This window comes from Sturnus vulgaris, chromosome 2, assembly GCF_052056855.1.
Source record: "Sturnus vulgaris isolate bStuVul1 chromosome 2, bStuVul1.hap1, whole genome shotgun sequence".
Lineage (NCBI taxonomy): Eukaryota > Metazoa > Chordata > Aves > Passeriformes > Sturnidae > Sturnus > Sturnus vulgaris.
The window spans coordinates 105,142,356-105,168,910 of NC_142244.1; the positions used below are offsets into that span (position 1 = coordinate 105,142,356).

The window sequence follows — 26,555 nt, forward strand, 5'->3', positions numbered from 1 at the left end:
CATGGCTACTTTGCTGACAGTGTAAAAATGCCAGTTAAATAACAGCAATTACACAATAGTGAGAAACTCAGCTAATTTCCCAATGGGCCACAGTATTTCAGCCCTTGGTACTTCCTCAGCTGTACTATTGCTTCTAGCTGAGTAGAGCAGGTATTTTAGACCATTTCTAATCTAGACTGGGCAATGTTTTGAAGGCATAGATTTCCAGACATGAGTTTACTGTTATTCCAGCCTGTTGTGCATTTTATGAAGCTGGCATACAGATGGAATCAAGTTCATTTAGAGATTAAATTATATTTTACTATAAATAATTCCATGATGATTTTTTTTTTATTTTTGATTAATCTGTGAATGTCCTCTTGTGATGGGCTTTTTTGAGTTCAAGAATGATTTAGATTTATTAGCCACCCTTTTTGAAAAGGTGCATTAACTGTGAACCGTCGATTCTTAATATTTAACTTAATTTTTAAAATTTAAAATTTTAATTTTTTTTTAATTAAAATTTTTTAAGTAACTTAAAATTACTTGTCAAATATTATTGGCCAGTAAACTCTTCTCTTTCTTTTCTCTGCTGACTAATGGACTACATGCTGATCAGGAAGAAGACTTTGCAATGTCAAGTAGCAAATAAACAAGGTATTGTAGAAAACTGACATTTTCTTCCTATCTGATCTTTTAAGGACTTTCTTAAGATCACCAGATATAAGAAAACAGAAATGATAATTACATTTCTTGGCTTGGTAAACCTGTATTATCTTTTCTCACATTTTAGCCAATACACTATTAATTAATACAAGACAATACTAGTAGTATTTTACTATTGGTTTTGCTAGATAATTTCAAATCTCAGCCAGTAACTCAGCCCCAGGTACTGTATGTACTGCCTAATATCTGGTTTAATGTTGTAACATCCTGAAACAGCAGCGGAGCACAGCAGGAGAATAAGTAAATTGATACAGAAGCTGTTTAGAAGAATGCATGAAATTGTATCAGTAGTCAAAGATACCATGAGCTTGTATTGTTTCCTTTGACAGTTTTCCTAGGTAATCTGAATAATCAGGGTAAACAAGCACTCCCTGGACCCCATAGTACTTATTAGTACATAGCAGAAACTGTGTAAAAAATACCATTTCAAGTCATGTGCAATACCATTCCTCTTGTAGAATAAGCAGTGCAAGCTTTGCTCACATTTTGGAGACTTTGAGGTCCATAAATTGCTGTCAGCTTTCCCTTCCAACCTCAGGTGTTTGCTATTTATGACCTCACGGCTCTCTATATCACTCACTCCATGTGCAACACACAGCTGAGAATAGACTATGGCCTTCAGTTCTAAGGAAGGAAGCCTGAAGAGTGACTTAGATATACAATAAGGGTTAAAAAGTACAAGCATTGGAATGCTCTGACTGAAGAAGAGTTATTTTCTATAATTCCCACCATCCATTTCCTTTCATGTTAACCATGTCTGTTCCACTGACCTTCAAAACTCTACATTCCTGTCTGATTCCACCACCCCTTTGAGTAAGATCCATATTCCCCTCATCTCCTGCACCAAGGCTTTAAAATACAGTGGAAAATGCACTGTTAGCAGTGATTATGCACTGTTAGCAAAAGTTACATTTGTCTAAAACTGCTGTGAAAAATCATGAGCTGTATGGCAGAACTTACGGCAAAACTTAACAAGATGAGAAAAAATCTAAACGACAAGTTCACTGGTAGCATTTTTATTCTATTCCTTGAACAAGATCTGTTTCTTCAGTACTTAATTGCATTGGTTTGGTTGAGTATTGGCCATAAAATCTGGGCCAAGAGCTTCCATAATGCCTGTCTCATATAGAGTATTCATGTAGCTGAGAAACAAAGCAACATTCAACTACCCAAACAAATGTAATTATCAGCACCAGTCATTTATTTTATTTCTCGAACACTCCTAGAATTCACACATGCTATATTAGTTTCTGCTTAATAACATGCACTCCTTCACCAGTTTAATTACTGCAGAGTGAATATGTTTTGATTTCTTTCCAGGGGAGAAAGCCACAATAAATGTTCAAGGTCATTTTGTATGTTTGTTTTTTAAATCTTCTTTAGAGCCAAGTCAGCCTAGGTTTGATTACTTCAGGAAAGTTCTATGTAAACAGAGCACTGTTTATATCAAAATATGGCAAAATTCAGGAAAAAAGAATCTGTCTGAGACAGAAAAGAAGAATAGGCTCTTACACAGCCTTTCCTGCCCTTGGCTGTGAGGAGCAGTGGGAGCTCTGGCCCAGCAGGATGAGTTTTCATGTGGGGATTATGAATCCAAACTAAGTAAACTGTCCAGGAAACCAGGAGCACTCATCTTTTTTATCTTGCTTGGAGTTAGCTAACACTACCTTTTCTTCCACTGTCGATGTTAGGGTCTCATTTATTATCAAAGTTAATGGCAAATAGGATGCTTTAATATCAGTCTGAAATATGATATGTGTGTTTAAACATAACTATTGTGATCAATGTTAGTTAAGGTATGAATTGGATTTTATATTCAAAACTCAGTGTTAAACACATCCTGTAAAATACAAGCATGGAAAAACAGAATTCAGTCTAAAATGGAGTATTTTCACCCCCAGGCAGGTAAATGGGTTTGGAATTTCTTTTTTAAGTTGCAAGTGTCTTCACATTCAATTTCTTCTTGTTGATAAGCCTTCCAAAAAGTATTGTGTTTGAAAACCTGTGCCAATACTGTGAAGCTGTAACAATAAATCACACCACAGGGTGACAGGTAGCAGCAAAGTCTTCCAAAGCCTTGTTATAACTTTTCCTGCTGTATCTCATCAGCTCCCATCTAGGCAAATACTGCTGGTGAAATCCTGTCTCTCTCTCCTGACAGCAGATATTATCCCACTGGGGAAGCAGAGCTTCACACCTTCAAAACAGTTTCTATTCCTACAGGTGCCTTAGCACCAAAAGCCAAAAGAGCTATTTATTCATGAAGTGTTAGTAAGTAGCCATTTATTTCCATGAATGGTCAGTGCATGTTCAACTGTGGTACCTAAGATTGGTATGTGGAGCTATAAGATCACTTTAAAGACTTTTTTCCGTTTTACAGCAGGGACTCTCCTCAGAAAAAAAAATCAAAAAACTTTTTTTGCTTACCTCCTCCACTTCTTCAGGTGTAAGTTCTTTTCTTTTATGAGGGTGGCCTGCACCAGGTCGAAATGCTCCCATTGGGATGTTAATATTAGCCTGTGAGAAGGAAATTGTGATGCATATAATAGTGACTGATAAATAAAGACACAGTTGAAAAATGGCAAAACTCAAAAGGAGTGGGACAAGCATATAGGCATTATCATGGTTTCCAAGCACTTATGCCTTCATTGTATGCATCATCACACCACTCCTGTGCAAAGTGCTTTCATCTCCATTTTAAACACAGAAAGTCAAAAAACAAACAAGAAAGCTTTTGAAGTTCTAATTTTAGATTAATGCTTCCTGATTTTGTTGGACTTGATACGAATGACACTAAATGACACTGGACACTAAAGTGTCTTTAGGCACCTGGGTTTGCTCCAGTTTTCTCAAGGTCAAACAAAAGTAAGTGCCAAAAGCAACATTTAAGCGTAAATTGTGCAAATCCTTCAGTAACACCCAATCACGGGACCACTCTTCATTCTCCAATGATACCAGTTTTCACCTCACTTTATCACACGTATCTTAGAAGGGAAGCCTGCCCTGAGTCAGCTCAAGCCATAAGTATTTAAAATGTGATTTTACCAACAAAATTTACCCACGGTTGCTACGAACTGCAAATACTTGAACCAGCTTCAACCCTGGGCAGACCACTGGCCCCTTGCTTCTCCAAACTCTTTCCAGAATGATATCCACACAACTACATCAATCTCATGTTTTATCTGGGGCAGAAAGCCAGTAGCTATAACATAATTTGGGCTGATAATAGGTATCTTGAAAGTAAAGATTTTGGGGAATAGAACAGCACAAAACAGTGGTTAGGAAAGAGCAGCTGAAAAGTATCCATTTCCCAATGTGACCCAGCCAAGATGATTTTAAAAGTCAAATGGCATGATCAACTAAATGCACAATTTATTCTTACTCTTATCTCGTGATCTCAGAAGAGAAGCTGCTCTAGGAAATGTCATCAAAATATCACGACTCCCACTGGTAAAACCAGGGGGTGAATTGGTAATGTTAAGGAGCGGAAGCTGAGAACCTTCTAACTGCCAGCTCTGTTCTTGTCCTTTACCATCTGACTGATGGTAAATGGAGACAAATAATCCCACCCTTCTGCTCAAGTTAGGGTCTCGCAGATCGTGCCCTGCTTGAGCAACTACGGGAAAACAGCCACAGTTTTCAGTAACAACTGTGCTGACCACTGTAATCAAATGACGAGCAAATTAAGAATCCATCTGCCAAGAAATGAATGCTTTTCCCTGTGTTCGACTTACCTGTTTCCCATTATCTTATTTATGCAAGATGATACTGTAATTTCAGCTGCCAAATATCGAAGGGTCACAGATAACCAGGTATTTGTTTCATAAAGCTTTTTCACTGGGAATTGCTTTAGATATTGTGAAACTTTTCACCTTCACTTTGTAAGTTCCCAGGAGACAGGGCATTTACAGCCTCACAGTTCCTAACTCATTATTTCATGTATGGGTGGAAAAAACCCAGCTTTGCCATTTCTAATTTTAAGTAACTGCCCCATCAAGCTCTGATATCTCCAGACAGCTTCGATTTTTGGAATGGGGATCTTCTCTGCAAATTACAGCTAGCATGGCCATACAAGTTTGCAGAGTTAAAACTTTAAGAGATATCTCTCCTTGTGGTGCACATCCTGAACTTGGACATTCCTTTCCCTTGGAGGCAGCCAAAGCTGAAGCCAGCCTCCCACAGAACACTACAGCCCTTGCATTTCCCACAGTGATTGACAGACCAACTGCGACTAAAATGGTTCAGAAAGCAAAAATGAACCACTAAGTCCCAGGCTGCTAATTAAATTCAATAAACCACTCTTTGGTCTGCTTCAGCACTTTCCTAGCAATCTGTGTCACACAAAAGCAGTTGGTACTTATTTATCTGCAGTAGGGACATTCACGTCAGAGTTTGGGCAAGAAGTACGCAGTCGTGACATAGTAACTTGGTAACATGAGCATCCTTTAAGGCACAGTTAAAAACTCTCTGGCTCTGATAAGACATACTGTAAATTAAAATATTTCCAGTACGAAATGAGCAGATGACATTTCTAAACAATTCCTGATCATAGTACCAAAGTCCTGAGCTGTAAATCTCTCTTAATCCAGTGCTGGTCCTGACTTGCAGATGAGCAGCTGTGTAATGGGTGGGCCAAATTCTGTACACCAGCATAGCTCTGCAAGGACTTGTGCTGTGATCAGCACAAGATCACAATTTTGTTTTAAAAGTATGTTTCAAGGCTTTTGCTATCTCTAAGCTGAGATGGACATATGACCCTAGGGAATCTACATCCAGTAAAATACTAAATAGGAAATTTTCTGTTCCAGACTCTGAAAATCCTAAATTATAATTGCTTTAGACAGACTTTCCAGGTGTGATTGTTATGTTTAACCATACTAATTATGAAAACTAGTGAGTTTGCCTCTTCCTTTGTTTGAAAGGCCTATCAAATTGTGTACCATTGCAGTTTTTACAATGAGTGGGTAGGTATGTGCACTGATGTAGCCAGGGTCCTTCTGCACAGACTAAAGGAAAGACACCCGTAAAAATGACACACTAATATATTGCTGGTTTGACTAAATTGAACTGGTACTTAGAGATTTTTTTTGGTGTGTTCTTCTTTCTGTTTAATGGAGAGAAGGTATTAAGGTAAAGATAAAACTGATGCAGCTGAGCATGAGTTGAGGACTGTTATGGGTAAGTCCTTCACAGCATCACAGCCACTTCTGGCTGTCCAGATGGATAACTGAGTAATCTGGAAAGACAATTTTGTATAGACATAAAAAAAAAAAAAAGAAGGGAAGAAGAAAAGAAAAGAGAGAGGAAGAGAGAGAGAAGGAAAGAAGGAAAGAAGGAAAGAAGCTATAGAGAAAATGGAATGCAACAGAATGCAAACAAACTAACAAAAACAAACAACAACAAACAAACAACAACAAAGCCTAGAAACCTCCCCATCTTTACCTCTGGGGAAAGCCAACAGTGTTTAAAGATAGAATAATTTTCAGTTAGAGCTGTTCACAGCCTTTTGCACACTGAGAAGGGGAGGCCAGCAATTGTTTCCAGGAATTAGCATACTTTGGTCCTCTTGCCCCAAACTACTCTTGGGAACCAGTTGCTACCTTTAACTCTCACACATCTGTATTTAGTAGCTATTGGGAAGTGAAAATTTTTGTCTATATCTAGTACAGTCAGAAAAAAGCCATTTCAGACACAGAACACCATGAAACACTTCAGTTAGTGAGGTGCTTTTACCTTCCCATTGCTACAGCATGAAGTACATTCCCCAGGGCACATTAGTGTTATTATACCAGTACACAATAGCAAAGGATCATAATATATGAATCACAATGTATAGAAGTAATGTGACATTTTGAGTCATAGTTCTCAGACTGCTCAGAGTGTTATAAGTATCAATTCAAGTGCAAGTCTCCCCACCAGAACCACCTTTGACACAATGCTTAATAGATACATTTCAAATTTTTGCTGTAATTTTTCTCATTATTTAAATTACCATTGCAAAAATTAGTTTCTTAAAATATCAAACTTAGTGCTTAAATTTAATGCGTTTTTTAAATGAACAACCGAGGAGAACTGTTTACATTTAGAAGTTGGAAGTCATCCTAGAAATAAAATGCAGCCTATCATTACATATTTAAGAAAAAAATGTAAACCAATTAATTCCTTAAAAATGTTTGTATGTGCCTATGGAGTCTAAATGCAAATAAATACCTTTCAGCTATTAAAGATCTCTATTTTTCATTAATCCTACAAACATTTCTATAGTCACTGTAAAAGACAGATGAAAATTTGAACTGAGTGAAATCAAAATTCTGGCAAAATTTTTCTAATTTGAAGAGAATTAGAGTACAGTAGTTTGCATGCCTATTTTGGTAAAGTGATGATGATGATGCTGAAGAGAATCTGCATTTTCACAATGCCTGGCACCTTCAGTATTCAGGTAACTAATCTTGATACTCCAATCCATTGCATTAGTATTATCTCAAGAAAATAGATAACAAAGAGGACTTCAGAAATTCCATTTTATGTTTCTCAGGTAAGGCTACTTGAACTCGTAGCAAAATTTCATTGGAAGTGTTTTTTACAAAACACCTAAGAAGTCTGAAAAATTCTTCAGTTCAGAAGATATTTTTGCGTTTTGACAAGAACCACTGATAACATGAACTAAACAAATTCTTCATGACGTTACTTCATGATGATGTTGGGCTAATTATCCAGCTGTTTCTTTTACAAGTATGCAACAATGAACTCCATCCTTACAAGCATATACCATTGAAGAGGTATGTGGCAGACAAGAATCTTTCAGATTAAAAAGATCAACACTTTCCTTTGGCTTCTAAATAAAATGCTTCTTAAACAATTATTTGAAGTTGAGGGTTTTTCTCCTAAGGAATGCAGACATGAAAAACTTCACAATACCCATGCTATCTTTTTTTAAAATCTTTTTTATAATTCTCCTAGCATATTGGCTTTGTGGAAAATCTAATGGCTGCAGGAGTTATTTTTACTTAACTTAACAGTTGTGCAGATGCATTACCATGTTTTGCTTAGATGATCCTCCAATACACATAACCTAACACGGCAAAGACCATGCAAACAAGAGATTAATGAACCTATCTGATCCAGTTATTTTATCAGCTCAGATCAAAAGATGATCTCCAGGTCACACTTTTTCAATGCTTTCATATCTACCAAGCTTTTCACTTTAACAGAATAACCCCAGATAGGACTCCTAGAGTGCTTTGTCTGAGTAAAAATGCAGTCTGCCAACCAAAGGAGGTTGAGATTTATTATTTTATTCTATTAAAAACATAAATGCTATCTCTTACCTGAATGGCTTTGACATGTGATGCTGGTTGTTTTGACATTTTTACGACAGAGGCTTATCCCTGCAAGCAAAATTGGAAAGTGTTACAGGCTCTGACATTCTGATAGCTATGGAAGACAAGCTAGAACTTAACCCATGCTGCCTCTTGACAGGCATCCATTTCATCTGCCCAGCTCCTGTTTCCATCTCAGTTTCCAAGTTGCTTAGTTATTCCTTCTGATATCAGAAGGAGACAGAACACCTGAGCTTCACCAATTAATCTTTCATAGCCACAAATGAAGCTATCTCTTTCACACTAAAAACAATAATGAGTAGAGATAAGGAATCTCTCAAACCTTAACAGAACTGTAAAATGAGTAAGAATTAAGGGAAGCTTTTGAGGATAAACATTGTATGGTTAGCCCTGTCACAGTAGGTATGTGGGAATTATTAGAACTTTCAGTTTAAGCCTTCTCTCAAATAAAATGCAACTTGTTAGAAAATATTGATAAATGCAGACATAACCTCGCATAAATCCTTGCAAACATTTAATGCTTGCGGACTGAAAGTGATCAAGATGGAAAAACAGAAAAGTTCTCCTTGACAATTGCTAGTGCACAAAGTAGCCTCCCTTCAAAGTTTTACATCATATAGAGTCATCTTTTTTCTTTAGCAATAAGATAAAAAATAATATATTTTTCCATATAATTATATGCAGGTGGAGAAATATGGACTGATACAGTATTAATATATAATAGCAAAGGGAAATACACCAGAGTAAAAAGGAAAAAAAAATTGTTAGCAGATTATTTGAAACACAATATCAGTCTTTTATTCTCTCACTGAGAAGGTAGATTTTAACTGGACTAGACTTTCATCAAAGTCTTGTTATTTAACTATTATAATATAAAGTAATGTAGTAATTCTAAAAGCTGAGAAATTAATTCACCAGAGAAATCACTGATCAACACAAACCTACAGCACATTTTTGATACTGTATTTAATCTTAGATAGAAAGGGAAGTAATGAGAACAGAAATAAATTAGATAGGAGAGAAAAGCAGAAATACACTGAGAAATTAAAGTATGTCAAAGACTTGGGTACTCCAAAGAGCATAACTCCCTCATGAGGCAGTCCCCAAAAAACCATATAGATGAGTTGTATGTCGGCTTCAGCTTGGAGTATCAGCAATATGAAATTGTATTGCTGAGACTGACTAGAAGACTTCCTCCTGCATATTCTCTCATCAGTTTTAAATCTGTTTACAATGCTGAGCAGAATTAAAGAACAAATGACCTGCCATTAGAGGTCTCCCTCTGGTCACACTCTCAGCTTCAAAAAGTGCTGTCCAAACTAACACAGCATTCAGTCAGAGGACAGTTATGTTCATAAATTGCTTCCACTAAATTAATAAATCAGAAAAAAGTCCCAACTGTGTAAAATAAAACCAGCATTCTTTTAATGAGTTTTATATTGTGGTTTTATATACACAATCTTGAGAGAGAGCTCAAAAAACTTCAGAATTCACTTTAGGGGATGCAATCTCAGCCACTGACTTTCATGACAAAATACAAACAGATTTAAAAAACACAAAAGGATTTACTACACTCTGTCTCCTTTAGTTTTGAAAATCTTTATTAGGAGTATAAATAACTGTTCCGTTGAGCAGTGACTGTATTGCAAAATAAACATAAAACAATCCCCCAAATGACTGGGAAGATTAGAATCATAATACAGAATGTTTAATTAATTTTTTAATCAACTTCTCATCTTTCTTATCAGAATGAAAAATGGAAAAAAAAAGCACAGGAAAATAATATTAAACATTTTGAAACACAGTGGATCTACTTCCCAAGCACTGTCACAAAGAAATTCTTGCTAAGATGTACTTCATCTTGCATGCCTGTGCATTGGAAAAACACCCATACACAGCTCTTGGGCCACTTAGAGATAAATTTACCCTGAACCTCAGCTTCAAAACAGGCTCAGCATTAGTGCTCTTTGGCGAGGTGCTCTGGGTTCACAAGCAGTCAGTGTTTGAAATTACTGCAATCAGACACTGGTTCCTAAAGAGGGATGCATGATACAATTGTGTAGGACTGCTTCTGGAGGAGGTGATTTTCCTACCAGACCGTGCTGTCCTCATTACCGCCAGAGAAATCAGGACAACAGCACACCACAGAATAAAAATAGATCTCTGGCTCTTTCCCCTTCCCTCCTTTCCCTGAATTTCCTTACAGAGCAATACTGACCACCAGTCACAAGAAAATAATCCTTATATTACAGAAGCATCCATTACAGACGTGATCAGTTAATTTTATAAATTCCTTTGTTCTTTCACCATGTGTCTCAGGGAGACAGTCAAGAGTGCTGCGCTGATTGTAATAAGTTATTTCTAATATTCCAATCAGCTCTGCAAACTTGAAAAAATCCCACTCCACCCTCATTTCCACAGCAGGATTTCACGTCTCTGGCAGGCAGAGAAATGCAGACACACAGCCTGTATTTGCCGGTGCCTTTTTGGCCTCCCCACACCTTACCTTTTACCTTTTATGGGCTGCATGCTGAGCCAAACTTAGAAAGCAATGGCAACGTTAGTTCAATTTGGAGCTGGTTTATGGCAGCCCTCCCTTGCAAATTCCCTTGATTTGCAGTGAAAGTACTCATGAGCAGGACTACTTGTGAAATACAGGGTTACTGCAGTGAAATAAATGAGGGTTTTGAAGCAAAACTTTCTAAAACAAAGGAACCTATCTTCTGTCTCACTGCTAAAAATAATTTCTGACAGAGCTGCAGCAAGATAATAAGCTGATTTATTCAATTTGCTTTAAATACGATGAGATATCATAATGCCATCTTTTGTAATGCACACAAGAGATGTACAGTAGCACACAGACAACAGTAAGAGCCCTCCCCCTGTCCCAGCTGGAAGCTGTCCTCTCCCCCCACTGCATGCATGGCATCAAGCACAACAGGCATTTTGGAGACAGAACTGCAGTGTATTATCTCATTAAAAGGCTCTGACAGGAACTACACGACTGTGATACCCAGCCAGTACAACGAAAGAAGAGAAACCCCTACTCTGCAGCTTTCAGCCTGTTACACGAAAACTTACTACAAGCTCTAGGCAAATGTGGTCACATTTTCTGTAATACACAATAATCTTCACTACAGCTGCCTGTTAAGCTTAGTGAAAGAAACCTCTCTTAAGTCAAAACCATAATGTAATATTTCACTAACTATAATAAACATATAGAAAACAATAATCCTCTGCCTATGTACCACAATATTCAAACTCATACACACTTCTTATGAGTCATGAGGTATTTAAGTGACTTTTTGTTTTAAATCTTTAGATCCCCACAGACTATGAAGCAATAGCGATCTGCTCTGAATACTCTGATGCACTGCATCAGACATTAAAATAGGCAGAAACCCACAACTATTGTAGTAAACTCACAGCAATTACTAGAGAGTTCTCATGAAGGTCTTCAAGATTTTAATTGACCCCTTCAAGATTAACTAACTTATTTACTTATATAAAAAAAGTTCCAAACCGTCAAGTGAGTATGCACACCTCCTTTTGATGCTGAAAGAGGTACCTTCTTCTACCAGCTGAGGTATTGACTGTGACCCTTTTAATGTGTCTGAAATAGCTCCGATGCTTTCAGCCTGGACGGCACTGAGTGCTGCTCCAGGCTGGAGTGGGACTCAGCAGAGAGGCGAAGTGTAAAAGGGAATTCCTGTCATAGCTTCCAGTTGTTCTTCCTAAATATAGAGTTTGATTCACCCTGTAACTTGGTCCCCTGTGACACTTGACCATGGTAAAGGCAGGGCTCAACTGTCAAGCAGGAGGTGTTGAAGGAACACACCTTTAGGTCCTTTTCCTGCCCTCCCTCTCCCTGTCATTCCAGGCTTTTCCCAAGTGCCAAGCAAACAGCAGTAGTAGGTAACACAGAACTCCTCCCATGGCATTTGGGGCAGTCTGTGCCTCCCTACACCACACCAGAGACGGAAATAATTATGGAGACGTAATTATGAAGAAGTCACATCGGAGGAACTACCTAGGGGAGGTGAATGACAAACCAATGTGAGCGTGGCCATATTGCTGCTGCTTTGGGAGCAAATTCCCACAACAGCTGCCTGGGGTGTGGGCAGAGCCTTCCCCCCTGCAGGATAGCCCTGCTCACAGGGGAGGTTCCTGGGCATGGAGGTCATAGCGACCAGCTGCTGAGCCTGCAGGCATGGGGATGAAGAAAAGCCAAAGGAGGAGCATGTATGTGTGTGTGAGAGAGAGTTGTTATGGCTCTTGGTTGGTATAGCTGTTATGTATATGAGGGAAGTAAAACATTACACAGTTGTGCTCATGCTGGCTGGAGTATTGTCTTAGTGAGGGCTACTGATGGAGATTTCACAACAAATTGTGTCTGGGGCACATCCTCAGGTTTCCACTTGCAGGAGTGCAGACTCCTGGTCATCTATGCATCTTCACAAGAATGAATTTCCCTCTTCCTCACTCCTCTGCTGTACCTGATCTCCACTGAACCCACAACAGTAATGGTGACAACAGCAGTGTCATTATGGGCAGTTACTGTCAAGGATCTCCCTTGACTTGAACTCATTTGACCAATGACCCTTTTAATTTCAAGCATCTCAAAGACGAAGGTGAACAAGCAGGCTGCTTCATTAAGCCTGTGACTCACTCTCCACTGCCCTCTTTCCCAAATATGTTGTCATCTGGAAGCTGATAAAGCTGATGACTTGCTCTGGGAGATTGCTGACTACTTAGAGCCACCCCCTTCCCAAGCAGCCACAAGAAGATGGACCACACAGAGCCAGGCACACAACCAGGACATGCATTTGTGCAGGTCAGGACCCATGGAAGAACACACAGTAAACAGCTTGTTCCAAGGAGACCTCTATTCCTCAGAAAGGCTGATTGTGCTTGTTGCCAAAAAATTTTGAGGTATGAGAGGACTACTGCCTTGAAAGGTGGTGGAGTTCCCAAGAGGGCTCACAGAGCGGTTCTTTGACCTTTCAGGTGGTTGAGACCACATTAAAACAAAGCCAGAATCAGGTAAGTGACTTTACATACCTCCTTCTGAAGGTTCATATTTACAATAAAAGTACCAGAAGGCAATGGAAGAGGCAATATATTTTTGTAACATGGTCCTGTACATTAACTTCTTTCAATTCCAATTACAATAGTAATATTACAAACTAAGTCTTGAATACACAGTTCTTTCTTCCATATGCCATTAATTAAGCAAAGGTAGGCCACTGTTTAGATTTTATAATCTCTTCATCTTGCAAATATGCCTAAGAAATATCAGCTTAACACTATTCCCTTCAACAAATTTTCATAGCAGTGACAAGTAATTCAATAATCTTAGCGACATGTAAACAAGAAGAGTCTGTCACCTACCTAACACCCAGTAACTATCACCTGAACTGTATTAAACTGTGAGGATAAAAGGAGTAAACTTAAATTTTATCACTAATATCAGAAAATGCAGATCTGAGTAAATTTTGAAGGGAAAAATAGTCACTCTTAGCATTCTTTTGCAGCATACCATTGCCTTCGAATAACCTCTGGGGTGCATAGCCCCATGACTTGCAGAGTCATCTGGTAAACACGTGCAGCAGATGAATTAGTAAGTAAATAAGGAGGCATATGAGCATTTCAGGTGATGGATTCAGTGTCTGGCAAGTTACGGCCCTGTACATTGACACACGTGGCATAAAATTATTAAGTCTCGTGTATAGAGATCCAAAAGATACAGTAGAAATGCATGTATTTGAAGTGTAAATTCCCAATATAGTTTAAAATAGACTTTTGTGGCATTGCTAGAAGCTTGTCTAATTAATATGCTTCCTGGCACAACTTACTAGTTTTGAAAGTGAAGTTGATGGTTAACAGAAATGTGTATGCGTCTTACTTCTCCACTGAGATATTTCACTGCATAATGTCAGAACTGTTTTTTAAACCTGTCACTACCTAATACATTTGCGTAAATGTTTTGCTTTTTGAGAAACCTCATGAGCATAGATAAAACTTCCCTGAGCATCCCAAAAGAATTTATTTTTCTATTGTAGTCCACAATGTTTCAGTGTAATGCAAACAGTGTAATACAATTGAAAATGCAAGTCCACACATAAGAAGTCACAACCTTGGCTCACTTGAAATAAGACTTCTTGGAAGTAAGAAGTGAAAAAATACATTTCTGGAGTTTTGCTTTATATTACCATGTAGTAGCAACATATTATAAATCTTTATCAAAGCAAAACTTTGCTTCTCTGTCTTAATCTTAGCTCCATAAATTACAGTTTATTATCAAGTAAGAATGGTGGGTCCACAATATTATTTGGCTAATTAATTCATATCTTTACATTCGATTTTTTTAATGAAGAATATGCAAACTAAAGTTGCAGTGTAACTAGCATAACTATTCTCTTCAGTCAACATACCGAAATTAGTGTTTAAGATGTAAAAATAAGAAACCTGCTATCAGACAGATTTATCAGAGGACTTATGCAGAGGATCCTGAAAAAACCCCAAACTCACCATCCATTTTCTATCTCACTCAGGTTTTATTTATATTTTTGGGCTCTTTCCCCTTAGTATAGATGCACCCATGTAATACTGACTTGGCACATAGACCTGATGAAAGGCAGAGACTTTAGCAATGGTAGCCAGTCAAATAGACAGAACTACAGAAATTTAAAATATAGTGGAGCCATGAATTTTACCAGGCATCACAAACCATTCCTATGCTTGATTTTAACAGAAAGCAACTCTGAATCATAGATTGCAGAAACAGTATCAAACATCAGCGATTTTGTCAGAAGAAAAATTGTTTGAGGAAGTATCATCTACTGCTTGTATATGTCTTCTCATTTTCCCCAACCTCTATTTCTTAATATAAACAAAAAAATCAAGCACTTGCTCTTGAGTTTCTATTTGTATAGTTATGCCAACAACAGTAACATCAAGTTATTTAAATAATTAATGACATAAAGTAGCATGCAAAAATGTTTGCTGTTATCTAGTAGGCAGGAAATCAATACAAAACATATCTAAATTATCTGATTTTGTTCCTGTGACATTTCTAGGCTACTCAATATTAATTCAACTCCTGCATGCTCTCTTTCTTTTCCATAGAAAAATATGATGATTATTATCACAGACTGTTCCACAGAGAAATAATTAGCCTTGTATTAAGGAGATGGTCCCATTAAAAGCTCGCAGTGACCTTGTTCTGAATTTCAGAGTCACAGCATCATTAATAGTGTTGTTAGCATCATCTATGAATTTGTATTAAGTTCTGAAAACTGCCTTATGAATATAACTCATACAAATTCTAGAACATCATAGTTTTGACCACTATTACATAAAGCCATATTCTCTGTTGCTTAGTATTGTATAAAATTAGTTCTAGTTACTCAAATATTTTTGGTACCTGAAACATCATGATGATGATGATAACGACAACGATGATGATGAGATGACGACGATGACAATGATGATGTATAAGCAATTAATTTGTTTCTACTTTTCTCCTTTTTCTACTTTTTTCCAGTAGATATACTGGTAAATTTTAACCAGTATATCTAGCTAAGCTAGTAGCATAAGAAAGAGCAAGGCTAGTGGCAGATTTTTAATATGAAATTTAAATTACACACTGATTTTTGTAAACATCCTGTCTACTGTAATGATTCAGAATTATCTGGAAAAGAAACAAAAAAATGACACTGCACCATCAGATACTGTTCTCAGCAAGTGATTTTGACAAAACAGGAACTGACTAAATCACTGTTGAAGCTTTCAACAGAGAGTACTAATTGTTTTCACAGATCAGGATAATTCAAGTAAGCATGTAATACCTTTTTCAATCCCATCACACACTTATTTGGATGATGCCCATCCCCATCAGCTGATCGTATCAGCTGTGCACTATCAGATCTTGTCAGATTAAGACCTTAGCTGACTGCAGCAGGGAATTTTGCTGCTGACTCAAGCCATAGATATATATGAGAACTAAGTACAGATATACCAGACGACTTGGGGACTCAGCACCACAGAAAGTAATTTATTTCTCTGTTGTGATAAAGCATGACAAAAAATTGCAGCTATGGTCCCTCCGTGAGCACAATCATCTGAAGTCTAACAAAGAGAACAAGAGACTAAGTTCTGCTGATTTCTCATCTGAATGGCATATTGAGAGGAAAGAAATATATGTTTGAGACATTAAAAATCTCTCTGGCAGAAAGATGCAACCAGAACAAGTAAGATGAGGAAATGGGCTGGAGGAGAAGCAGAATTACAAGGACATTATAAATAAGTTAATGCCTTTAGACAAGAAGTTATTACTCAAGGACAACTAAACAACCTGATGAATTATATGTGATTTATCGATTGGTATCTTTGGTTTGTACCTGCTGAACAGAAAATAAAAGATTAAGATCATTAAATTGTGGGTGTGAAGATTTTTAAAGTTTGAATCAGCATCAGGACACTTACCTTAGTTTTCAAGAGTCATAAGGAAAAAATCCTTACCTTGTCACACCTCCAATGTTCTGAAAAAATAAGAATTAATGCTTTCCATGGTGAAGATATGAAAAAATCTACTAGTCATACCTGTCTATCAAGTAGTCAGACATCATCGCTATTAAACTTTATTTTTATTTAATCAAATCTGCTACAGAAACATTTTTCAATTATCTGTGGCCTCCTGCCACACAAATATTGCAATGTTCAGAGAGAAATTGCCAAAAGAATTCAGTGTCGGCACAAAATGATAATTCCTCCAGCTGCTCCACTGGGCAAAGATGTTTTCCAGTACAATATCAAATCTCCAGGATCAGAAAGCGTTTCTCTTAGGAAATTACACAAAGTAGTTTTTCAAATCTTCATATCGTACTTTACATCCATGAATTAGAGTTGTGGACAGGCAGTATCTTCTATACAAGGATGAAAACAAGCCTGGATAAAGAAACCATATTAAGCTGTTTCACTCCATCTCCTCTGGCTGTGCAGCACCAGCTCTTTAAAGTACAGTTCACTTCTCAAGGTCTGGAGCTAAAAGTGATGCTTGAAAATCATTTGTCTTGGAAATTGCTTTTGAGAACTGCAGGCTGCTCTGTGTTTTCTGTGCCCACCAGCTGTTGGTGAGGTACTGACTATACTCTGACTAGAGTATCCATGAACATGTTCCCTGTTCTATTGAAGCCAACTGTTAAACTATTTATTATAAGAAAGGAAATGTTCTTAGCTTAGGCTCCTAACACAAAGTGGTCTGTATAAGGCAGACCCACAGTTTTGTCATGGATAGTTCACAGGTGCTCTGGCTGACAAGGGACAGAACAGATTTGTAGTACTGGGACACCAGTTAAAATTAGTTTATCCACTGTGTGCAGTGCTATGTAATCACAAAGCTGCTCCCTTCTGTCCCTGAGGTAGAACAAAACCAGTGCTGGTTTAACTCAGTGCCATGCTGCATGATGAAGGAATTCAGGAGCTGCTTCAGCCACCTGTGCAGTCCAAGTGGACAGTTCTGGGGATATCCTCACTGCTTCATCCTGTGCAAGACATTCCTATTGTTCGGAACAAAAAAGTATCACATATGCACAGATGAATCCAGATTGGATGGAGCCCTGAGCAACCTGGTCTAGGACAGGGTGTCCCTGCCCATGGTGGGGGATTGGAACTAGATGGCTTTCAGGCCCCTCCCAACCCAACCCAATCTATGCTTCTATGAAGGGAAATGTTTCAGGCTTTAATACATGATGAAATGATGAATTACTGACTACTTTGTCTCAAACTGTTACCTCACTTCGACTTGCTCATGCTAAAGCCCCTTCTTTCCCTAGGGTTTAAGGCTGCCCTACAGGTTTTGGGGCTCAAAGTAAATACGTCTAATGCTATCATGTGCATTTATTTCAGGTTACAGCATACATTAAACAATATCTGTTAGACTGAATCTATTTAATTTATTTTGCATTCTGCAGTAGAACACAGGACTGTGTCCATAGGGACTTCACAGGTAATTTAAAGCAAAAAAACCCATCAAACATTGAAACAATTGTTTGATATTATGCCCTTTTATGGTCTCCTCCTTCACTGACTAAGCCCTTTATTTCCTGTAATTTAGGTAAACTCATTTTCATGGATAGACTTTTAAAGTTATAAAGGGCTCCCAGCATAAGAGCTAATGCTGAATAGCTGCTCTCCAGTAGATTTTCTTCATGTGTAACTGCTAAATGATTACAGAGGATGCAAGCAAGACTATAATATAAAAATGAGTAGCATAAGCCTGAAACTGATGTTTTCGTTGAACTATATTCTAGAATAATACTCAGGCCACATCTCTCAAGTTTCTCCATTTTCTTTGCTTTTCTTTAAAGTCTGAAACTTATTTCTCCTTGGAACGTGACAGCTTTGGAGGACTCTCTTTTAGATGTAATTCCAGCTGAGATTTGCCTAACAGAGTTAATACAGATGGATAAATGCTGCAAACTGACAGCAAATAAGAAAAACCTCTATTTTGTTTTGCTATAGATCAACACTCTGAGACAACTGGTGAAAAAGCATGTACAACTATTGTTTTTTGCAGAATAATCCAGTAAAGGCATACTTCTAGGAACACTTGCACTTTTCCTTTACCTACGTTTTCAGATGAATAGTGACTTAAGAACGAATTTCAATTGTTTTAAGAATCAAAATTCCACCTTTCCAGCAAGTATTTTTGGTAACCAGGTTAAATACTGCACATAAATCCTGAACTGTAACAAAGTATTTCGATCTCACTTCTATTTAAATTAAGCAAGATTTTTTTATACTGTAACTGGAACACAAAAACACCCAAAACAATAAAATTGTGTTATGTTCTGCTCTTATCTTTTTTAAGCAAAGCAAAGATTAAAGGATTTTTTTTAGATTCTTGTTTGGGTTTCAGTTTAAAAGATCACACATATATCTCCATAATTCCCACCACCTGAGTTACTCCCCGATACTGATTTTTTTTATACAATAATATTACTAAGGTAATGAACACACATCTTTTCTTCATACTTCTACAACCAATGCTACACACATCTCTGCAGCATGCTAGTCTCTATATGTTTCCTCTCGTGTCTTGGATTTCTTCTTTATTCTGATCTCTTTATTTCCTCCAGAAGCAACCTCCCAACTTGCAGAACTGCTTAATGGACCATCTATTTCATCTTCCCCCACGGACTTCTTTCATGCATTCTAGTCTGTACTTTAAATTCTCAGGTAGGCTTGGAGGCTCATTCTGGAAACATCCATGTACTCTGTGGAAGCACCCCTTCACTTTAAGTTACATTGACACAGTAAAAATTTGCAGAATCACATTTTATCCCAATTGTCCTTTCCTGTCCTTAGCTCATCTCCATGCTCAACATTCTAAAGATGAAGACTACTCAGAACATATCAAAACCCCATTTTCTTTCCCCAAGGCTCAAACACTTATCCAATCAATTCATGTTGATTGTAGTGTCTTCTTCAAACTGAAAAATTTACAACCTTCCTCGACAAAATCAACATTTTAGCTGATTTTAGGTCTGAGTCTTTGATGAACTGCAATTGGGTAAAATTTCCCTGAAACCCTGCAAACCCCTCTAATATAAAGGATTTTGATAGTGCTGTTCAGGGTAGTTTTACTCTTATTTAGCAACTTGTCTTCTATGGTAATATCTGAATAATCACATATCTACTTGAATAATAGATCAAAGTTGAAGACATTAATAATTAGACATATTGTTAATCTCAAATAAATACATTTACCATGTCTAGGAAGAGATGCCTACGATATTAAATCACTAATTGAACTTGATAATATCTTAATTACTGTATTATTAACAGATTCTATTTGGTATTTAGGTTTGATAATTGATAAATTATATTTAATCAGTAATATTGTTCATAAGAGAATTTTTTTCCTGTCTAAGCTTTTTTGCATGGACTAACATACTCTTGTATGATGATTGATGTTTAACCTTTTCCAACATTCTTAGATACTTGCCCTGCTGAGGTCCAGTCGTGCCTCCCCCGATGCACCCCTCAGCTGTGACTCTGACACTCTGACAGCTGAATTGCTCTGGAACAGCGTTTGGACACTGAGCACACACACGGTGACTGCAGGGCCACTGCTTCAGCTTAATACCTGCCTCTAAATAAAACCAAGCAGGGGTAAAATGTGTATCAGTATCTGTGCTACCACCTGAACCATTTTAAAGTGGAAATCTTTAATCCTGAATACCTTTACTTTTAAAATGCAACCACTCCATGTAACACATCACAGACCACAACAACTTAATTCCATGGGAACAAGAATAAACTCTGCCTCTGCCACGGGCAAAACAGCTCTCATGTTACCCAAGTCAGAACACTGGGGCTGGCAGTTCACTCAGAACATCCATCTTCTGCATTCTAGAAAGTTCTTATTTTTGTTTACTTTGTTGAGATAAACTTTCCAGCAGTAAAATATAGATTTTATATTAAAAATATATTTTATTTTCATGCTTTTTTTAAGGTGCACTTCATATTTCCAAGAAAACTTAATAAAATTCAAGTCTGTATTTTTATGGTACACTAACTGAATGTAGAAGAAAAATACAATAAGGTTACAAAACCTGGTCACCAACTGGTTCACTTAAACATGTTCATTTTAGTTTGCTTTATTTCAGTGAAGGTATGACACTAGTAAAAGTATTTGCTTTCTCAACTGTTTGAATACAATTTCCCTCCATTGCTTCTGAAGACCATCACTGGTTTATAGCCTGTATATTTATATTAAATTCATGTTGGTCTATGGAACAACTTGAGTTTTCAAACAATAAAGTGTAGAATAAACCATATTTGCATGATTTTTCAATTATTTGATAAATTTATTAGACTGGGAACCAGTGCAGAAAAAAAAATCATTATCAGATCTCAATATTCTGTGTCTGTTTATAACTCTTTTCAGGTGCTAGGAACATCTCAAAGTCTTCAATGCCAGTGCATAAACTCAAATTCGGTTGCATGCAGGGCTGGATACACTTCTGTAATTCTTCAGATTTCATGTCCAAATGAAGTTCTTTCCAATGTTCTCAAAAGGCATCACTCAACATGGACAGCTTCCATGAAAGAGCAGAGTTGTTAGAACGATGGAAAATCTAAACGTAGGGGGGGAAAACAATCCCTGAGTTAAGATGAAAGACAAAGGAATTGAGCAAACAGAAGTGAAAGGCAGCATTCACTACTAGTTCAATTCCTGCTCTGTACCCGCAAATGCCAGTGATGAGAGGCTGCCCAGGGCTGTTTTCTCTCACTTGCTCTGGAAGTCAAACACTGAAAGTAACAAATGCTTCCTCCTCCTTTGCTTAGCTTTGTATCTGATGCCACGTGGCATGGAATATCCCTTTGGTTAATTTGCTGTCCCAGCTGTATCCTCTCCCAGGATCCTGCCCACCCCCAGCCCATGATGCTGGAGAGCCAGTGTGGATGCTGTGCCAAGCCCCGGTGTGTTACCAACACCTTTCTTGGTACCAAAGCAAAGCCATGAGGGAAAATTAACTCCGTGTCAGCCAGACCCACTACAGGCACACAGCTGGAGAATCAGCACTGACAGCGCCTGGGAAGGAAACATGGGCCCAGGAAACATTTGTTTAAAAGCCACTCTCACAGGCAGCTTCATAGAATGATTTTGTTGTGCAACGAGGTCGGTGCTAAATTTCTGAGAGAACGTCAGCGGTTAAAGGGAATCTTGTTACTCTCTCGTTACTGAAGCGCTTCCACAACGTGCTCTGATCTTGCCACCACAAACAGCATTTATTCCCACACGCAATCTCCCCACTGCTACCACTGCAGCCGCTCCAACGAACACACTGGAGGAGGCAGCTACGGCGCCTTTAGGCAGCGGATCAGGAACTATCCCGACCCCCGCAGCCCTCAGCGCCCAGCGCCCACCACCGTCAGCCCGGCCCCGCCCCTCGCCCCCGCCCCCACTGCGCACGCGCCCCTCCGTAACGTCCCGAACGCTGCCCCGTTCCTCAGCCCGTGACGTCATGCCGCCACCTGCCCTCGGTCGACGCGCTGCCCGGAAGCGTCCGCCCGGGCAGTAGGGCCGGTCGGAGAAAGGTTCCGGGCAGGTTGGGTTCCGGGGCTGCCCCGCTGAGGCGCGGCGCGGCCCGCGATGATCCCGGTGCCGGTGGTGGTGACCGTGCTGGGCGGCTGGTGCGCCGTGTACCTGGCGGACACGCTGCTCAAGGTGAGGGCCGAAGGTGCAGAGCCGGAGGGGCCGGGAGGAGGCAGCGGCAGCCCCGTTCCCCCCCGCGCCGGGAGCCCCGGGCGGCCCAGGGCCCCATTGCCGTGCCCGGGCTGGCGGAGGGGCCGCGCCCTGCCCGGGCCCGCCGCGCTCCCCCGGGCCGTGAGGCGATCCCAGCCCCGTGCGCGCCGCCCGCCCCGCAGCCGAGCCCGCCGGCCCGCAGCCCCTGCTGTGCTTCCGCCCGGCGCCGGGCTCCGAACGCCTCCCCGGAGGGTGCGCGGGCTGCGCTCTGTGCCAAAAAGCTTGTGCTTGGTCTGTAACCAAAGCTGCGAAAAGTTAGGGAAAACAGCTTTTAATGTACTGCTTAAGTGGTCCCGCGGCATTTTAACTTGCTCTCTGGAGCGTATTATTATTACTATATTGACAAAACCTGAAAGACAACCTTTTAAGTTTGCGTTTTAGAGTATGTGCCTTATAATGATGATTTTCCTAAAAAATGTAAAATGTAATGCGTACTTGTTTCTATGGAATGGCGTTAGTTTTATTGCAAAAAAATTAAGTGGAGACAGAACTCGATACAAATACTTTTTTAAAGAAATAAACTTGATCCTCGGAGAGTATTAGGAAACACGTAATTTTCCTCCTGATATAGGGAGGAAGGTTTAAAAAGAGAATACACCAAGACAGCATTTGTTATATCTGGGATGCATCTGTGCAATGCTCAAGTTTCATTAAGTGATGTGGCGTTGTTTTAGGTTTTTTTGAAAGATTCAGAGATAGGATTTCTAAGACGTGACCAAAATTGCAAAGAATGCAGACAAAGTAGGCTGTGTGCTGGTTAAATTTGAGGGTAAACGAAATGAAAGGTTTGATCTGTAATTCTTAATTTTACAGTCCAGGAGCTACATCTGTTTCTGCCAAGGCAGATAAGACTCAGTGATATGAAAGTACAAAATATGCGTTTTTTCACTCCTGCAAAATAGAGGAAGAAATACAAGAAAATTCAGGTGCTTAGAAAACTTGGAAAAGTGTCTCCCCCTGCAGCTAATTGGAGAGCAGATGTAACTCCGTTAATGATGAAAGCTGATAATTGCAAAATACTAGTCTGTACGTAATGACAAATACCTGAAGTCATTTACCTGAAGACTTCTCAAATTTTCTTGCAGCAAATCTGTTAAGTATTTGGAAAAAAAAAATTATAAAATAAATTACAGCATTGTTTTGAAACACGTGAGAAGATTGGCCAGGTACCAGAAGAACGTGCTGTGACTGCAGTGAGGCACACCAGGAAGGTCAGCCAGGAGGCTGCTTCCCTTGGCAGCAGCTTTGTGTCTGCTGAAGACTTGGGCTGTGAAGCAAGAACTGAGCTCAGGTACCAGACCTGTTGTGCCATGGTGCTGAGGCTATTTGCATCTCTGAGAGTCTGGATATCTCTTTCTGCATTAGACCATAAAATCATTCCCTTTTGTAAATAAGGAGAACCACTGCATTTCTTGTGGCAGCAAGGGAGGGAAAATACCCCCTACATTGGGGCCTATTTAATGCCTGTTTTTTGTTGAAGAAGAAAGGGCAATTCCTAGAAATTCTATAGCAAGCATGAGAGTCCAGGAGTTAAATTTTAATTCTGATCTTTTAACTAAAAGTTGACCAAGGAATCGATTATTAATCGTCAGGAATTATGTGGGAGCTATTGAGTTTCAGTGAACTTACTGGTAGATCTCATGTTGTACATCTCAGTCGTAGGTTTCACTGTGAGTAACACAGTTGAAATAGAATTTGGATTAAATAACTAGATTTATATAATTAAGAAAGGTTGCTTGTTTTTCTGCTGGTACACCACAGTCACAACCCAAGGCTAGCAACCACAGCAAAATTGTACTGTTTAATTAATTATACTGTTGAAATCTCAAATCACTTACAATGTAATTACACCAAAAGGATGTACAGATCATGAGTGAAAAATAATGTGGGAACATTTTTCCATGTGCGATCCTGTTGATATTTTTGGCGAGAGAAGGACGTGTGCTGTAACTTGCAGTTAATGTTTTATCTGTAAACCTGTTCAATGTGCAGTGTTTTTTGCTCAATTTGTTCCCTTACTGATTTAATTCAGATTTCAAATATTTTATTTTGGCAGTTTGACTCTTAGACTACAGTCTAGAAAGTATAACTGTGTATAAATGTATTTTTGCCCAGATAAATCCACATATTACAATATTGCTAGAATTAAAAGATACATTTGTGTCAGGAAACTAGAGCTATGCCAAGTCAAGATGGAATTTTTAATATTAAGTCCCTCGTGTTGCTCCTTATTGTACCACTGCCACCATTTTTATTGAAGCTTGGATTCTGTAAGAGGGAATCACTCAGACCCCTAAAGTCCTTCTCCCCAGCATCCTAAGTCATCACATTTCATTCTGCCTGAAGGATCAGGAATGAGTGAAGGGTAGATTGTCCCTCCTTCTGCTATGAGAAATAAAGGATGCATTAGACACATTCGGTCAAGGTTGGCTCTCAGCTTTTAAAGTCAGGAAGCTGAAATGATGCAGAGCTCTTGAACAGATTTTGCCAGCAAAGAGGATCGTTAAGGACTCCTGCTTGCTGGCAGATACCCATGGAGCTCCTGGAGCATTTAGCAGATGTCCAGCAATTTAAAGGCTTGCATAAATAAGTAGTTACTGCTTTTATAGTAAAACTAACAAAGATTCCTTAGATCTCTAAGAAGCAGAGCCAAGGCCTGTGTGAAAGCAGCTTGAAATGAAGCACACAAGTGCTTGAGGAGTTGTGTATAATGTGTGATCCCACTGGGATCAGGACAGAAGGAGCAAAACTTTGCAAAGAGCTTTTTAATATATTTTGCAGTCATTTTGTGATCATGAATAACATTTACACAATTTGTGAGGAAAATACAGAAGGAAAATTGTATGGTACCTTTCTTTTCCTCATTTGACAGCTGTATGGTCAGTGATTCCATATTTCTCATGGAAAACTTCATATTTATGTCTTGCTAGGACAGTGGGGCTCTGATGTTGTTAGAATGAATTTGGAGGGATGAATTTGTGGCATTTCTAGGGAAAAAAGTGGAGTTTGCATGTGCTAAAAGGAACATTTTTAAATGTTTAAGTGTCTATATATCTGATTCACTTTATTAGAATAATGTATTAGGGTGCCTTTGAGGTTTTTTTGACTGTGAATGAATAGGATTTTTTTTTAATTCACAAAAGACAGTTTCTCGTGTCAGAGGTAATTAATGATGTATGTATTTCTGTTCTTAATTATCTGGTAGATTATGTGAGGAGGTCTTTTTCTTTGTTTCCTTGGCTTGTGTATCACTAATTGTGTACAAGTCTAATCATCTTTATGATCTCTTCTGTTAAAATTAGCAAAAGCTGATATGATTGTGGACATTAAACTTAATAGTGCCATGGGGAGTGAGTGGTGCTGATGGGAATGCATTACAGTGAAAATTTCTGATGGTGCCCTCAGATGACAGAACAAAAATGTGGCTGAAATCAGTAGGGTGAAGAGGAAGGAAATGACACAGAAATATATAGGCAGAAAGGATAAATGGTGTAATGGGTGATACGTGAAAAATGACTTAAGTAAATGGGTCTCAGATCTGAGGAAATTTGTTTTTTGAAATAAACTTTTAGTGTTCAAGTTTTAATTCATTTGACAAAATGAGAAAAGCTGTTAATACAATTGTGCAGTGTGAGATCCTCAACCCCTACCAGCACTGTGGTGCAGGGCAGGAGGAATGTAAGGAATTGGCAAGTTCTAAATTTGTTCAGAGGACCACAGACAACAGCCAGAAACTTGTGAAGTTCCTTGTGGGGGAGGAGAAGGGAGCCTGTTGAGAACTACACATTCTGGATGTCTTCAGTAGGTGCTGCTGCTTGTGGGAAACCTTGGGAACAATGCTCCAGTTCAGACAGCTGCAAATACTTGTCTGGGTTGTGTCAGAGACACTCCTGCCTTGGGAACTGCCCAGTGTCAGAAGGCTCAGGGCTCATCTGTGCTTTTCCTGAGCTCTGAGTTCCCCTTTCACCTCCAAGGAAAACATGCCTTCATCTGGAAACAGGTCACCATGAAGCAGGTGACTAAAGCCTCTTGAGAATGCAGGTGCCATAAAGTAAAGTTAGCAATTGCAAAAACCATGTCTGTTGGTCTATAATTCAAGATAATGCTGCAGGTAAGTATTCATAGGTCACATTTCTTATCAAGAGAAATCTTTGGAACTACTAGAAGTATCTTGAAATAGCAGTAAAACTGCT

At 38.8% G+C, this 26,555-nt stretch overlaps 2 protein-coding genes across 10 annotated transcripts in view; one reads left to right on the top strand and one right to left on the bottom strand.

Annotated features, from left to right (window-relative positions):
• The window catches only part of SMPX (small muscle protein X-linked), a 50,629-nt gene extending 28,618 nt beyond the window's left edge, over positions 1-22,011 (bottom strand). For 2 of the 7 annotated variants that reach the window (XM_088160273.1, XM_088160274.1), the window contains exons 1-3: positions 16,650-22,011; positions 8,034-8,093; positions 3,133-3,222 (exon numbers count right to left, since the gene is read on the bottom strand). In XM_088160273.1, the coding sequence (XP_088016399.1) occupies positions 3,133-3,222; positions 8,034-8,072 (129 nt within the window). In that variant the 5' untranslated portion in view covers positions 8,073-8,093; positions 16,650-22,011. Of the gene's footprint in view, positions 1-3,132; positions 3,223-8,033; positions 8,094-10,551; positions 10,876-11,588; positions 12,260-15,471; positions 16,101-16,649 lie in introns of those variants that run through there. The other 5 variants (XM_088160277.1, XM_088160276.1, XM_088160279.1 and 2 more) reach the window with 5 other exon arrangements.
• A 129-nt stretch (positions 22,012-22,140) lies between these two features.
• MBTPS2 (membrane bound transcription factor peptidase, site 2) overlaps positions 22,141-26,555 on the top strand; it is a 40,035-nt gene continuing 35,620 nt past the window's right edge. For all 3 annotated transcript variants that reach the window (XM_014879735.2, XM_088160272.1, XM_014879739.2), the window contains exon 1: positions 22,141-22,284. In XM_014879735.2, the coding sequence (XP_014735221.1) occupies positions 22,210-22,284 (75 nt within the window). In that variant the 5' untranslated portion in view covers positions 22,141-22,209. The remainder of the gene's footprint in view (positions 22,285-26,555) is intronic.